A 12,725-nucleotide genomic window follows, 5' to 3' on the forward strand; every position below is an offset into this window, starting at 1 on the left:
GGCAGCGCTCCCTAATGTGCCATGCTATCACAGTACAGAACAGCAGAACATTCTGTCAGATGGAGGCAAAAAGGGTTAGGTGACAGATGCACAGTGTTTAACATGAGGAATATTATGGAGGGATGCAGATATGAACAAACACCAAACCCGAGTCAAATAGTATCTGCAAATCCTCGCCACAGTTTATTGGATTGTTTCTGCTGCTCACTTTGTGCTACAAAGCTTTTAGCCAAATTTCAAGTTCAGTCTGAGGCTTTTAGTCGTGTTACATGATTTTCAGCAGCAGATGGAGTTTTAGCCAAACATTTGAGGTGACCTATTGTTAAAAATGCAATATAAATATATTATAATTTGTGTGGAAATGAAAATAATTGTTTCATCTTAAATTTAGAATGAGCAGAAAAACTGGGTCCTACAAAGTTCACCTTCTGTTAGCAGTGAAAAAACACAAGCATGTAAACTTGTGGTGTTAGTTTTTGCACCCCAGAGGAGAAATCTGTGTCTCGGATTTTTGCCGTTCATTGCCACAGATTTCCAAAGCAAATCATTTCTGTCAAACAAGGACAACAAAGAGTGCGTGCAGGGATTCAGAGCCTCTTCAGAGATATGGTTTCTATAGTTACAGGAGTGATTCGTCTCTGACCAGTCTGCGATTGCAACTTATTCACGTCTTTTAGGCCTTACCCCTATTCCTCCCTTTGCCCCAACCCCTTCCTTCTATCCTTCTGGAAAGCAAAGAGTCGTGGTCATCTTTGCCAACTAAATGGCCACCAATGCTCCAGATGAAGGGCTAGATGACCACTAATCCTTGATCCCCAGAAGAAAAAGGGGAAGCACCCTTTTTGACAGAGTGATAGGGCCAGTGATTGGTGTGGGGACTGGGTTTTAATATCATCTCAGCTGGCTTGGAACCTTGGCTGAAGCAGTTCTGAAAAAATATCAGATATGTGCTACTATCGACTAAAAAAAAAGACTGAGTAGAGTCTAATCGAGCCATGTAATGGAAATGTCCCATTAGCCTATGTTAATTTACATTTCTGTCAAGGTTATGTGAAATATAACTGAACAGTTGTCTCTCAGTTTAAGAATGAACTTTTATTGTCAAGTGCGAAGCCAACATGAACAAAAAGTCCTCAAACATGTGCAATGTAAGCATCTTTTTAAGGTGAATGAGTCAGCTCCACCTGCTTATGAAGATCAGGACACAATACAGCCAAAGGCTCTAAATAAGGCTAAATACACATGGGCGGAGAAAAACAGTATCAATGTTTTTTTCCTTTCCTTTCAGCCTATTAATATATTAAAGTTAATCAAGCAGCCTTTTGGAGTCTTATACTTGTATTCTTTCTAACAGACAGGATTACATTAAATACATTCATGACAATTGCGCCATAAATAAGTATTATTTCAAGCTACTATATGACTCAAACGTAGAATCTTATGAACACGGCAGACAGTTAATGGATCAGTGATGGACTTCAGTATGGTTCATGTGAATGGGCACTGCAAATGGAGGGGTTAATCACACAGAAGCACAGGCAGACACACATGAGACATGCAGGGTTTATGGCGGTGGGGATGCAGGGTGGATGGAATTTCTGCCGGTCCAATCTGGGAACCGGGACAAACTTACCCTAAACTCTTCCACCTCTTCTTCCTGCAAGCAAGAGGTGTGAAGATTGAAGCGTGACTTAGAGACAAGTTAAAGGATTGGGGGGGAGGAGGAGACAAGACTATGTAGAGTTCATGCCACAAACAAAGAGGAAATGATTGGTGATGGGAAGACACCAGATGAGGGACATCTCCCCATTTCAACCTAAACCGTGTGTGTGTGTTATGGCCTCGCATATCATGGACTCACAACAGCAGGTTGTTGTGTTACAATATTAAAATATTTATCGTATATGATAGGGTGTTAAAGCAACACTATTCCAAGCATAAGCAACACATCCAGAATTTCAATTTAAGTATCTCCTGTGATGTTTTGAGTTGCAGTTTGAAGGGAGTGTCTGCAGGGGCAGTCATGCACTGCAGCAGTGACAGATTGTGATAAACACACACAAAACTGAGTGACAAAAACTACACACTGTGCCTGGCATCAATTCCACCTCCAGTTCCTTTCAGTTCATGACTTGTGTTCCCAGGTGGTTACATTCCAGCTGAGGAATGTAATCCAAACACAGAAGGCCACGAACCAGACAGGAAGCAAATGGGAATCGATCGGACCAGACCTCGAGTGTGTGCCCCATCCCATTGGTGAGGGATCCAGGATGGCCGGTGGAGGTATGGTAGCTGTGATTCCCTTTTTGCCAACATTTGTAGCCTTCAGAGGTAAAGTTTTTGAAAACCTAACATCCACATTGCTATGTTGGGGTTTCTGCATTCTCAGTTTGAGAAATTTGCTGCGTTCTGGCTGATGGCAAACAGGAAGAGCTAGTTTCAAAGACACATGAGCACAAAGGAAGTTGCGAATGCTGAATACATCCGCACGATTTGGCTTATGTTAGACAGTAAGTCAATTGGAGATGGTCAGACTATGCAAACTAACTAGTGTCAGTGTCCTGTGAGGATTTCTGAGCCGTGTAATGAGCAACTGTTCCATATCCAGCTGCATTTGCATTCAAATCAAAAAGAAAAAAGGTTATTGTAGGAGTAGCGCTATTGTACTGGCATTTTATTTAACAACCAACCTCTGTCTGAACATGAGGGCAGGGTCCATGTTGGCTGAGGTCATCCGCACCACGTGTCTGATCTCCTTGGCGATCATCCTCAGCTTCTCAAAGTTCACAAGGCCGTCCACATTGGAGTCATTGCCTGAGAGGACAGAATCACACGCACACACAAAGAAAGCACAGCAATCAAGCATGCAGTGAGCTGTCAACATTGTATAAATGATTAATATCACGGGACACTTAAAGCGCATTTTGCAAGAACATCCTTCAAAGTGAGAATCTCTTTATTCTCGTTCCTTTCTCGTTATTGCTGCAGGAGATCAAAGTTCTTCTTTCATATTTAGGCACCCATGGCAATCTTAGGATTTTTTTTTTTTTTGCAACTTGCACAACTAGGGAAGCTTTCGGTTTCAACCATCAATATTCTTATTTCACAGAAAGCCTTTAAGGAGAAGTCTGTTTGTGTAGTTTTGAGTCGACTTAGTCTGGTATGTAAAAACAAGCAAGATGGGGAAGCCTTAAGCAGAAGTGAGTCTCCTGATTAAGCCCCAGTTTGACCTTTTGCACTACACAGAGGAAGTAGGCGACTTGAAGCTGAACAGAATGACATGTCAACCTCAAGAAATAACCTGATTTATTGAGCTTCCAAAAGACACGTACAGGACAACATGTGAATGAATAATTTGGTCAAACAGGAACCGTAAGAAACGTAGAAAAAACATTTTCTACCTTCATGTAAGAAGGTGAGGTCCTTCTTGACCACTGGGAACAGTGGGATGATGGGCGGCTGCATGCTCTGGCTGCTCAGCACGTTGCGGTACTTGGCCATGTTCCTGGATGGGTCGAATATGTCCTGCAGGTCCCCGAAGAGCTTCTCGTACTTACTGGGCAATTTCTCCCACGAGCTCCGCAGCCGAGCCACCGGTGCCAAGTTCAGCCCGCTGTGCGAGATGAGGAAGAGGAGCGCAGAGGCAGAGATAAATGGGTTATGGTGGGAACACAGGAGGGAAATCCACGAGGGAGCAGCGATGGGAAACAAGGGTAAAGAAGAAAGAAGATTTTCATTTTAGTGTGTATGTTTTCTACCCGTGCTGTCATGACTACAATTCCTACTTTTTGAACTACTTAGCTTCAGTGAAAGAGGTCCCCAAAAGACATTTTGTTTCTCAAATATCTTTCTTCAGTCGTCAGTATAAAGTCATAGTTAACACTTGGGGTCGAAAAAAAGCCGGGAAACGTAGTGTAGCTCAGTTTTCTTTGTAATTAATTTCATTAATTCATTAATTTCCTGTGTGTCGTGTTTTTCATGGACCCACAACGGCAGCAGCCGTGCCCCTGTCATCTGGCAGGTTATGCATCAGTGAGCCATATGTGCGAAGAAATCCTGCTGGGAAAAGGAGTGTGAAGGGATGTTGAGGTCAGACACTTCAGCTCTTAAGTCCCTTCTACAGCAGCAAACAAAGGATCATCAGACTGCTGAGATCCTTGAACTGGAGGTTCAGATTGCAAGTGCTGTCCAACATACCAAGTGGATAGCTTGCTACTGAGAAGAGAGACGCTTACGTTGGTCCAACATTTAACAAAAGGGAAGGTCGTATCGTAGAAAAAAAAAAATAGAAGCACACAGATTAATATGTTGACTAAATAATCAGGCAGATTACTGGCCATTAAGAGAAAATCGGCACAATATTTGGATTACGTACCAGATAAATATGATACAATTTCTTTTGCCAAATAATCACACAATACACACAGAGCAGAATTAATCTGTTAATGCGAACAGAACATACAGACCTAATATTGTTGAATAAAAGGTCATTTGTCTGATTTCTGAATGTTAAATTGTATTTTATCAACTGAAAAAAAAAAAAAAAAAAAAAAAAGAGTGGACCTCTTTTATTAACTTTTCAATTACTGCTGCAGTAAGAGTGCACAGTATATCCTCTTATTTCGCACGAACATTTCAAAGAATCCCTGAAACCCAGATATGCTTCAGAGGACATGACACAATGGTTTTGAATAATTACTCTTAAGACTGGGATTCTTTTCCATGGGCCAACGTGGAGTGGGAATTAGGAGTTGCCAGGACCAGATACAGGGATTGGTTGAGCAGCACTTCGTTCGTGGCAAGGATCCTAACTGAGTGAAATGACCATCAAAAGAACTGGTCAACTCTAAATGCTAAGGGAAACCGCTTCAGTGCTTCCTTACGCTGGACCATCAGTTGAGAAAGAGACCTTTCTTTTGAATTTTTCCCACAATCTGTTCTTAACCTCATGAGGAAAAATGCTTAGAATAAAACCTTAGGAGGAAATGTTTTGAACCACTCTTCGTACTTACAGTCTGGCAGTAAAGCCATAGTACTGCTGTGTCAGCATATTTACAACACAACATACTTCTGTGAACAGGTTATTAGGCCTTATCCTCATATTTCTAGCCTTGTTTGGTTTTATCTAATTTAATATAGCACTTTGAGAAACGTTTCTGAAATGATAGATTTTGATTCATTTTACTGCCTTTTCGTCTTTTATTCTGAGTTTATTTCTCAGTAAGCTCAGTAATTACTGTTTGTCTAGTTCATCTCGTCATTTCATTCTATAGCAGGAGTGTTTTAGGTATTTCTTTCTTTGTTGTCCTGTAACATAATCTTCAAATCTATTACAATCAACTTCTAGATTTGATTTTTGCCAAAGACTAAGAGACAGCTGCATCATCTGTGCAAATATAAAACTTAGGATTGTACTTTCTGATAAACAGAGAAAACAGAAGAGATTCTGGCTGGTAAACAACTTTGCAGATTATGAAGCAGGCAAAGTTGACAACAGCCCTCAGGCCCCGGGGTCCTAAGGGAAATTAAAAACTGAAATTGTGAGTGCCCAAAGGTGGCCCCTGGATTTTTTATCCTATCTTGGAGAGTGACATTATAGCATGTAATGCAGCGCATTTATTTTTCATCTTGCTGCCTTTTGTTTTATTTGATTTCAATTTTTCCACGCGTGTTTCTTTTAAAGGTCTCAAATTAAAACGATTTCTCGTGCCAACACAGATAAATAAAACTAGAACAAGTCCCTCTTACTCACAGCAGCGTGCATGTGCAGACTTTAACATGCTCACATAGAAAGACGCTGGTGCATTCAAGTTGGTCTTTTTCACATTAAATACGGACTTATCTCCCCTCGTGCAGGTTTCATCCCTAATAACACGACCACATTATCTCCCTCATCTCAAACAGCCATCGAGAGCCAACCCAAAGGGACCAGCAGGCCACAATGATCTCAACAAACAATAAGAATAACAGACCCCCCCCTTTAAAAGCTGACTGGGGTTTGCAGAGGCAGACTGTGTGGTCGGGGGGAATCAGAGCTGATTTAATGAACAAGCAGGAGGGAGAGGAGGAAGTTGGTCTTCTGAGAACGAGGAGAGGAAAGTCAGCCGCCAAAGTTAATCTGGTACAAGTGACAAGTGCTGTCAGTGGAGATGAAGTAGCTGTCATCACAGAATAAGAATCTCTTCTTTGATGAAGCCACAATAATACCGGTGAGGCAGAATTAGAACACACACACACACACACACACACACTGAGCCCACCTGATAATAGCGAACATGGAGTTAAAGTTCTTGCACTCTCTGCAGTGCAGGGCGATCTTAATGAAGTGCTTGATGGTCTTCATCCTCTTCAGGGCGTTGGGCTCCTTTAAGATCTCTGTGGCTACCCAGAAGGTCTCCTGGTTTATCACCTCCTCAAACTTTTTCAGGTGTCCACTTCCAGCGGAGGAGTCTAGTTTAAATAAGTTGTCCACATACCTGAGGACCAGGACAGAGACATTTAAATAACTACACACAACAGTAAAAACAAAGTCATCAGGGCTCATAAAGACCAGCTGTATTACTCTGTGGATTCGATGTTCCTGAAGAGTTCAAAGTCCCTCATGGAGAGCTGCGCGGCGACCTCCATGGTGCTGAGCTGCAGCAGAGAGATCTGGCTCTCTCTGAGGAGGTCTTGGGCGTCCTCATCTGAACACAATGTCTCAGTCTCCATGTTGTTCTTCAGGTAGTACCTTCAGGAAAAGAAGAACGAGATGGACAGAGGATGAGATGAGGTGGTGGGAGCATTGTTCATCAGAGATACAGCTCCGGTGTGGAGTTGTCAGGACTAATGCAGTCTCTGACTTCCAGACTTCTACTGGCAATTTTCCAATTCAAAATTTTTTTTCTTCTTCTGAGGGACAGAATAGAGTACAGGATACAGGATCTAAAACAACTTGGAAATTATACAGTCTCTGTGTATTTCTAGCACAGTGGGTACCACATGATTCACTTTTTTCAGCCCTCTCTAATCTTCTGCACACACAAAAACCCTGTTTAATCTCTTGGATGTTCATTTCACTTTAAATGGGCACATTTTGTTTCCAACTCTACATTAGTTTCAGGACAAGGTTTAAAAAAAAAAAAAACTCTGACATTGATGGTGCTGATAGATCGCGTTCATGTTTCACAATGAGGTGAAGAAAAAGAAAGAATGCAAAGAAGGGGAACGAGACAACAGGTGATAACTAATCCCCCTCAAGCCTGACCTCAGAGTGTCCTGTGAAAGCATTCAGCAGTAGGTTATCTCTTAGCCCTAATGTGCTTCTGTGTTTATGAATCTCTCCCTCCCGCTTCCACTCTAATGGAGCTGTAATGTGCTCATCTTGGAATCCAGAACTTAAGAACACTATGGGCCCAGAGTGGGCAGTCCTCAAGAATAAAGTGCTAGCATGAATATAACATAACTAAATTATGCCATTACTCTGTCAGACGAGTTGGAGAAAAGAAGAACGGGCTACAATAAGTTCAAGCTAAATTTACATTCAGGATAAAACATGAGGTGCACATTTAACAAAAAACACCAACGTTTCAGCGCTCAATAGAGGAAGAGAGGACTCAAAAAGTTTTGCTACGGGTTAAAGATATATATATATATATATATATATATATATATATATATATATATATATACACAGTTCTATGACATTTTAGGACTTCCTCGGTCTAGAAGAAGTCAAAGACACTTCTGTAACTCCTCCAGTACAGGAGGGGGAAGGGAGGGGACAAGAAAAATAGGAATACTCCGAAAAACAGGAGATGAAGCAAGATATAAGGTATAAATTAAATGAAGAAAAAGCAACAAACATCACATGTAGGGAAAAGAGGAGGCGTAGAGAGGAGTTCAAATCCTTGAGCGTAGACTAGAATGTGAGAAAAGGAGAGTCATGAGGAGACACTGAGTCTCAATTAATGATAGACAAAGTGGTGGTAAATAGAGCCAGGCTAAAAGATTGGAGCTAAGCCACCGTACATAACCGTTTGTGGTGTGTGTGTGTGTGTGTGTGTGTGTGTGTGATGGTTAGGATCCCTTTGCTGCATCTATGTGTATTTTGGCAGTACGGCCTGTCCCCTCACAGACCTCCTGTCAATCTCCAGCCGCAGAGCATCAGAGTCAGAGGGGCACAGATACAGAGAGGCAGAAATGCATTTCCCAACTGCCTCCGATAAAAACAACCTCTGCTGGACATTCTATATACGCGCCTTCTCACACTTCATGCATGTAGAAAATACTACCAAACTACCAATAGGAAAGACTGAGTGTGTCGCTAACTGTGAAGGACATCGTCCTCGTATGTCTGAGTCCATCTCACTGCTTCTCAGAGCGTGTATGCATTTTAATATCCTCAGGTGTGTAAAGGTGACAGTATTTAAATATCTGTAGAGATATGACTTAGCATAGGTGAGTGTATCTATACCTTCAGATGTGCTTGTGTGTGTGTGTGTGTGCCTATGAATAATTCCAGACATGCCATGCTGTCTGCAGAGGCCTCCGCCCCTGACAGAAGATGAAAAATTCATGCCAGCGTAGTTGGCAGGAGACCGATGAGGGACCACAGGAGAGGAAAAGAGAGGGAGAAACTGTGAAAAACTGATAGAGGAGTCATTTTAAGGCAGACTCTGGGGTTGCAGCCCAATTCGCCTCGCTGTCCTACTAACTTTCAATTTAAAAGTGAATGTGTTGAGCATCAAGATGAACAACTATGGTTTTTTTTTTAACAAACATGTGAGCGACATCTGAAAGGGAAAAAGCAGGCGAGCTAAAGGAAACAAAGCCAGCAAACAAAGGCCAATAGTCTACAGAATCTGCCTTCACTTTTGAGTACGAGTGACTAGATACATATTTCATGTACATCCTATAACAATTATAATTTTTTTCTTAACAAGGACAGTAGTTCTGACTTTTTCTCCTCAGTAGCTAGACTCCAGCTGCTTTGCATTCAAGTTGCACAGCCTGGCAATGTTAAGTGAATTAAGTATGTCACAGAAGAGTTCTCAGGACTTGAGAACAACTCCATCAGAAGGATCTATAAAAATATACTGGACACGCTCAGCCCTCTAACCGAGCTGAACCCAAGCAGACGGGGCCATCGAGTGAAAGATATGGATTACATTTTTGTTCAGAAGAGTGCTGTAAAACTGTAGTTGTACAAAACAATGAGGCCTGTGTGAACTTTCATCATTTCAACTGACCCAGAAATATCCTTAAAAAAAAAAGGAAAAGAAAAGAAGGGAAAATTCTTCACGTCTCGGGGCTCTGGGCTTTAGTTTACTCATTCAAGTCGTCCACACGACAGGGGCTTATAGAAATTCTCAGATCCTGTGTTCTACTTCCAGCGGTTTTCTGTCCAAGATTCCCCACTGCGGATCAGCTTGAAGTCCAAATTCATGCCTTTTTCCTTGACCAACATGCTTCCCTGACCACGAAACCTTGTTGCTTCCTGTTCATCCAACTGTTCTTGTTTGTTGTCTTTTGAAATGCTTTAAAATCTGCTACAATCGTGCTCTTATGGTTAAAAAAAAAAAAGCTGCTGACAAGCACCATTATCTGCCATCTATGCGATTATAAAACACAATCTGAAAAACTACAGGAATTATCCAAAACATGAGATTCAGCACCAGTGTAATATTTGTGTTGCTCACCTGCCGTTGAGCTGAATCCGATCAGCCAGTTTGGAAAGTTGGTCGGGCAGGCGACGCTGTTTTATCACTCCTTCCGGGCTCACCGAGACCTCGCACAGGGAGTAGGTTTCAGGTGCTGCGATGAGGCCGAACTCGTTGACGGTGTGTGCCACGACATCCTTGGCTGTCGTGTCCTTGCTGATGATAATGTAACAGCTCTGCTGGTCTGCTTTGAACACCCGAATAACCTGGTCTGGGATGTCTGAGAGGGAAAGAGGGGATCAGCCACTACTGTAGAGAATTTTGTTGCATGAAATCAATCAAATGTGATGACTTCTACAACACCGTTATCTGAAAGGTTTTTATATCTTTTAAACAATTGTTTACTTTTGAATATATGCTAATAATGTAAAAAAAAAAAAAAAAACTGTAGAAAGGCTGTAAAGTAATGGCTGCCATGTCCAAGTTTCAATATGTGCTCCATTAAAGCCTGCAGCTGACAGAACTAAGGGTCTGAAGTGGTTTGCTGTGGTGACAAACTCGCCTGCCAAGCTTGTCTGGTGTGAAGAAAATGAGCAAAGGATTCAAGACTTAGTGCAACACAAACCTAAATTAAAGAATAATCTCCAACTCAGCCAACATTAAGCATTTGTCAACGACATTAAACTGCTGACATATGAAGGTATGTGTAAAACTACACACAAAACCATATTTCATGGTGAGCAACGACACAACAGCCCTTTGGACGTAGAGCTTCAGATAAAATCTAAACACGAGGAACAGAGAAACGCTGACAAAAGCTGGAACAGCAGAAGCCGCCAGAATCCCTGCAGAACTCATCACAAACTCTTTTTTTGTGTGCCTGTATTCCACACAGTATGAGGGGTACACAGACTCAGATTATAAACTAAACTTTTCTTCATGCAGCAATTACACCGCAAACTACAGTTATTTAAATTTAAGGAGCAATAAAAGCAAAAAGTCAGAAATATTAAAAAAAAAATTGAGCATTCAAAGAATGACAGAGGAGTTAAAGGTATTGCCAAGCAGGTAGGGCACAAACAAATAAGCACATTTAAGATACGCTCCAGAAGTTTGCTCTCAGTGAGAAACAGTTCATCGTGTTGGAGTGTGGAAGAGCGCATGGCCCATTAGCCACAGGCAGCCAAAGAGCTTTAATAGAACGAGCAATGATCGCAACGCAGTGACAAGGGGAGAGATGGTCCGACAGCCAGATGAAGCTGTTATACAGATGCAGTGTGTGTGTGTGTGTGGGTTTGCTTGTTCTGTTGAGTTCAGTTAGATCACACAAAGGCACTAAAGACTGGAAAGGGAGGGAGATCACGAGGAGAGAGTGGCTCCCAGGTAAAAAATAAAGGGTGTGTTTGAATGATGACTTTTTTCCAGCGCATGCTTATGCAAATACTCACACACCACTTCTTGTTTATTAAGCAGAAACCGATTCAGGCACAAGTTACTTTAGGTGTGCGAGTGTTTTTATGACAGAACTGTTAGTATAATGATTACAGCGGCACAATAAGCAGAAACAGATCAACAACACTGTTAGAGGGAGTGCTGATAATCAGTTGTCTCTGCTTGTTTAAGGAGCTGTGTGTGTGTGTGTGTGTGTGTGTGTGTGTGTGTGTGTGTGTGTGTGTGTATACTTTCAGTCTCCTCTTTGCATTTTGACAGAAATGAATCAGATTTTTGTTTCCAGTGTTTTTCTGTTCCGTTTCTCAATTGAATGATTAGAGGATGTCTAAGGATGAAGGTTTCTCTGACTTTTTAATGACATGTAATATTGCTCAGGTACACCGAAGGCTAATCTATACTTTTTCACTGAAAAATGTGCCTACGAATGATCTTTTTAGTCACTCTTTTGCTTTGCTGGTTTCTAAAATAAGAAGCTTTTCTTGCATATGAATACTTCTTTGTGGACTGTAAGTCCGATGATTTCTATCACATGACATACAGACTTTTACGTGACAGTCGAGTTTTCTGCTGAATGTGTGGATCTGCACAGAAACGCTGCACTCTGCAGCTTTCCCTGCTGCAGTAGGGAGCAGCTCTGTGTCTGTGTACAGCTGGGTGGGGAGCACAGGCTGACTGGAAGGTGGATGCTTTGTGCCTCATTAGCTGTGATTTGTGATTAGAGTGTGGGAAGCCCTCAGATAAATAGCTGGCTATCATATCCTTGGGGGGGTGTGATCATGTGTAATCCTCTGGATGAGCTGTGACCTGTTTGGAGAGGACGATCAATGCCGTCCTCACCAAACATCCAATCAATTACTATCTACACTAAAGTATCATTCATCTTTCTTAACACCATAGTATCTGTTTATGGAGTAAAGCCAAACAGGGTTACTAGGAGGAGGAGAAGTCCTTTTTTTTTTTTTTTGCTAACACAGCACTGAGATGACACACACACACACACACACACACACACACACACACACTTCCCTCTATCATCAAGTCTCCTCCTTCCCTTTGCCCTTCTTTCTCATGTTTGCCACAGCTTTTCTCAGTCAATTCATCATGCATTTGGAAGATACAAATCCTAATTGAAAGTGTCTAGAGCAGACGATGGCTTGAAGTCCTGAGTGTTTAGAAGGTGGGTTTCATGGATCAAATCTAACAAATAAAAAGTCTCTTAATTGTTCATGAGGAGATGCGTCAGTTTGATTGGCAAATGGGATCAATTCACCCCTGAGGTATCTACTTCAAATGTAAAAACACCGAACCTAAAGAGTGCAAATGATTGATGCAGAAAGTCAAAAGATCAATGTGGAGAACAATAGTGAACAACAAGACGAAGGGGACATTTGCGCACAAACAGTGGCTCTGAAGATATTTATACTTACAGTATAGTCCCAGGGCTTGGCAAGCAGAGAAGGAAAAGAGAAAACACAGTAATTACGAATGAGAAGGAGAGTTTGGCAGGAGCATAAACAGACACAGTGGCTGGAAACTTCATGACAGAAGAAAAGAGGAAAGACCAGTGGAGTTTCTACTGCAGCGTTAATCGGCTCATGGGAAACCAGAGAGGCAGAGTATGACTCAACATGT

The 12,725-nt window shown here is 41.8% G+C and overlaps 1 protein-coding gene across 11 annotated transcripts in view; it reads right to left on the bottom strand.

The window, feature by feature from the left end:
* Positions 1 to 12,725, bottom strand: part of rapgef6 (Rap guanine nucleotide exchange factor (GEF) 6) — a 134,415-nt gene that overhangs the window by 11,186 nt on the left and 110,504 nt on the right. For 6 of the 11 annotated variants that reach the window (XM_075486662.1, XM_075486667.1, XM_075486660.1 and 3 more), the window contains 7 exons: positions 12,521 to 12,535; positions 9,681 to 9,921; positions 6,563 to 6,730; positions 6,261 to 6,476; positions 3,402 to 3,613; positions 2,691 to 2,814; positions 1,634 to 1,657 (listed from right to left, as the gene is read on the bottom strand). In XM_075486662.1, the coding sequence (XP_075342777.1) occupies positions 1,634 to 1,657; positions 2,691 to 2,814; positions 3,402 to 3,613; positions 6,261 to 6,476; positions 6,563 to 6,730; positions 9,681 to 9,921; positions 12,521 to 12,535 (1,000 nt within the window). The remainder of the gene's footprint in view (positions 1 to 1,633; positions 1,658 to 2,690; positions 2,815 to 3,401; positions 3,614 to 6,260; positions 6,477 to 6,562; positions 6,731 to 9,680; positions 9,922 to 12,520; positions 12,536 to 12,725) is intronic. The other 5 variants (XM_075486664.1, XM_075486661.1, XM_075486665.1 and 2 more) reach the window with 3 other exon arrangements.

This window comes from Odontesthes bonariensis, chromosome 16 (genome assembly GCF_027942865.1).
Source record: "Odontesthes bonariensis isolate fOdoBon6 chromosome 16, fOdoBon6.hap1, whole genome shotgun sequence".
NCBI lineage: Eukaryota > Metazoa > Chordata > Actinopteri > Atheriniformes > Atherinopsidae > Odontesthes > Odontesthes bonariensis.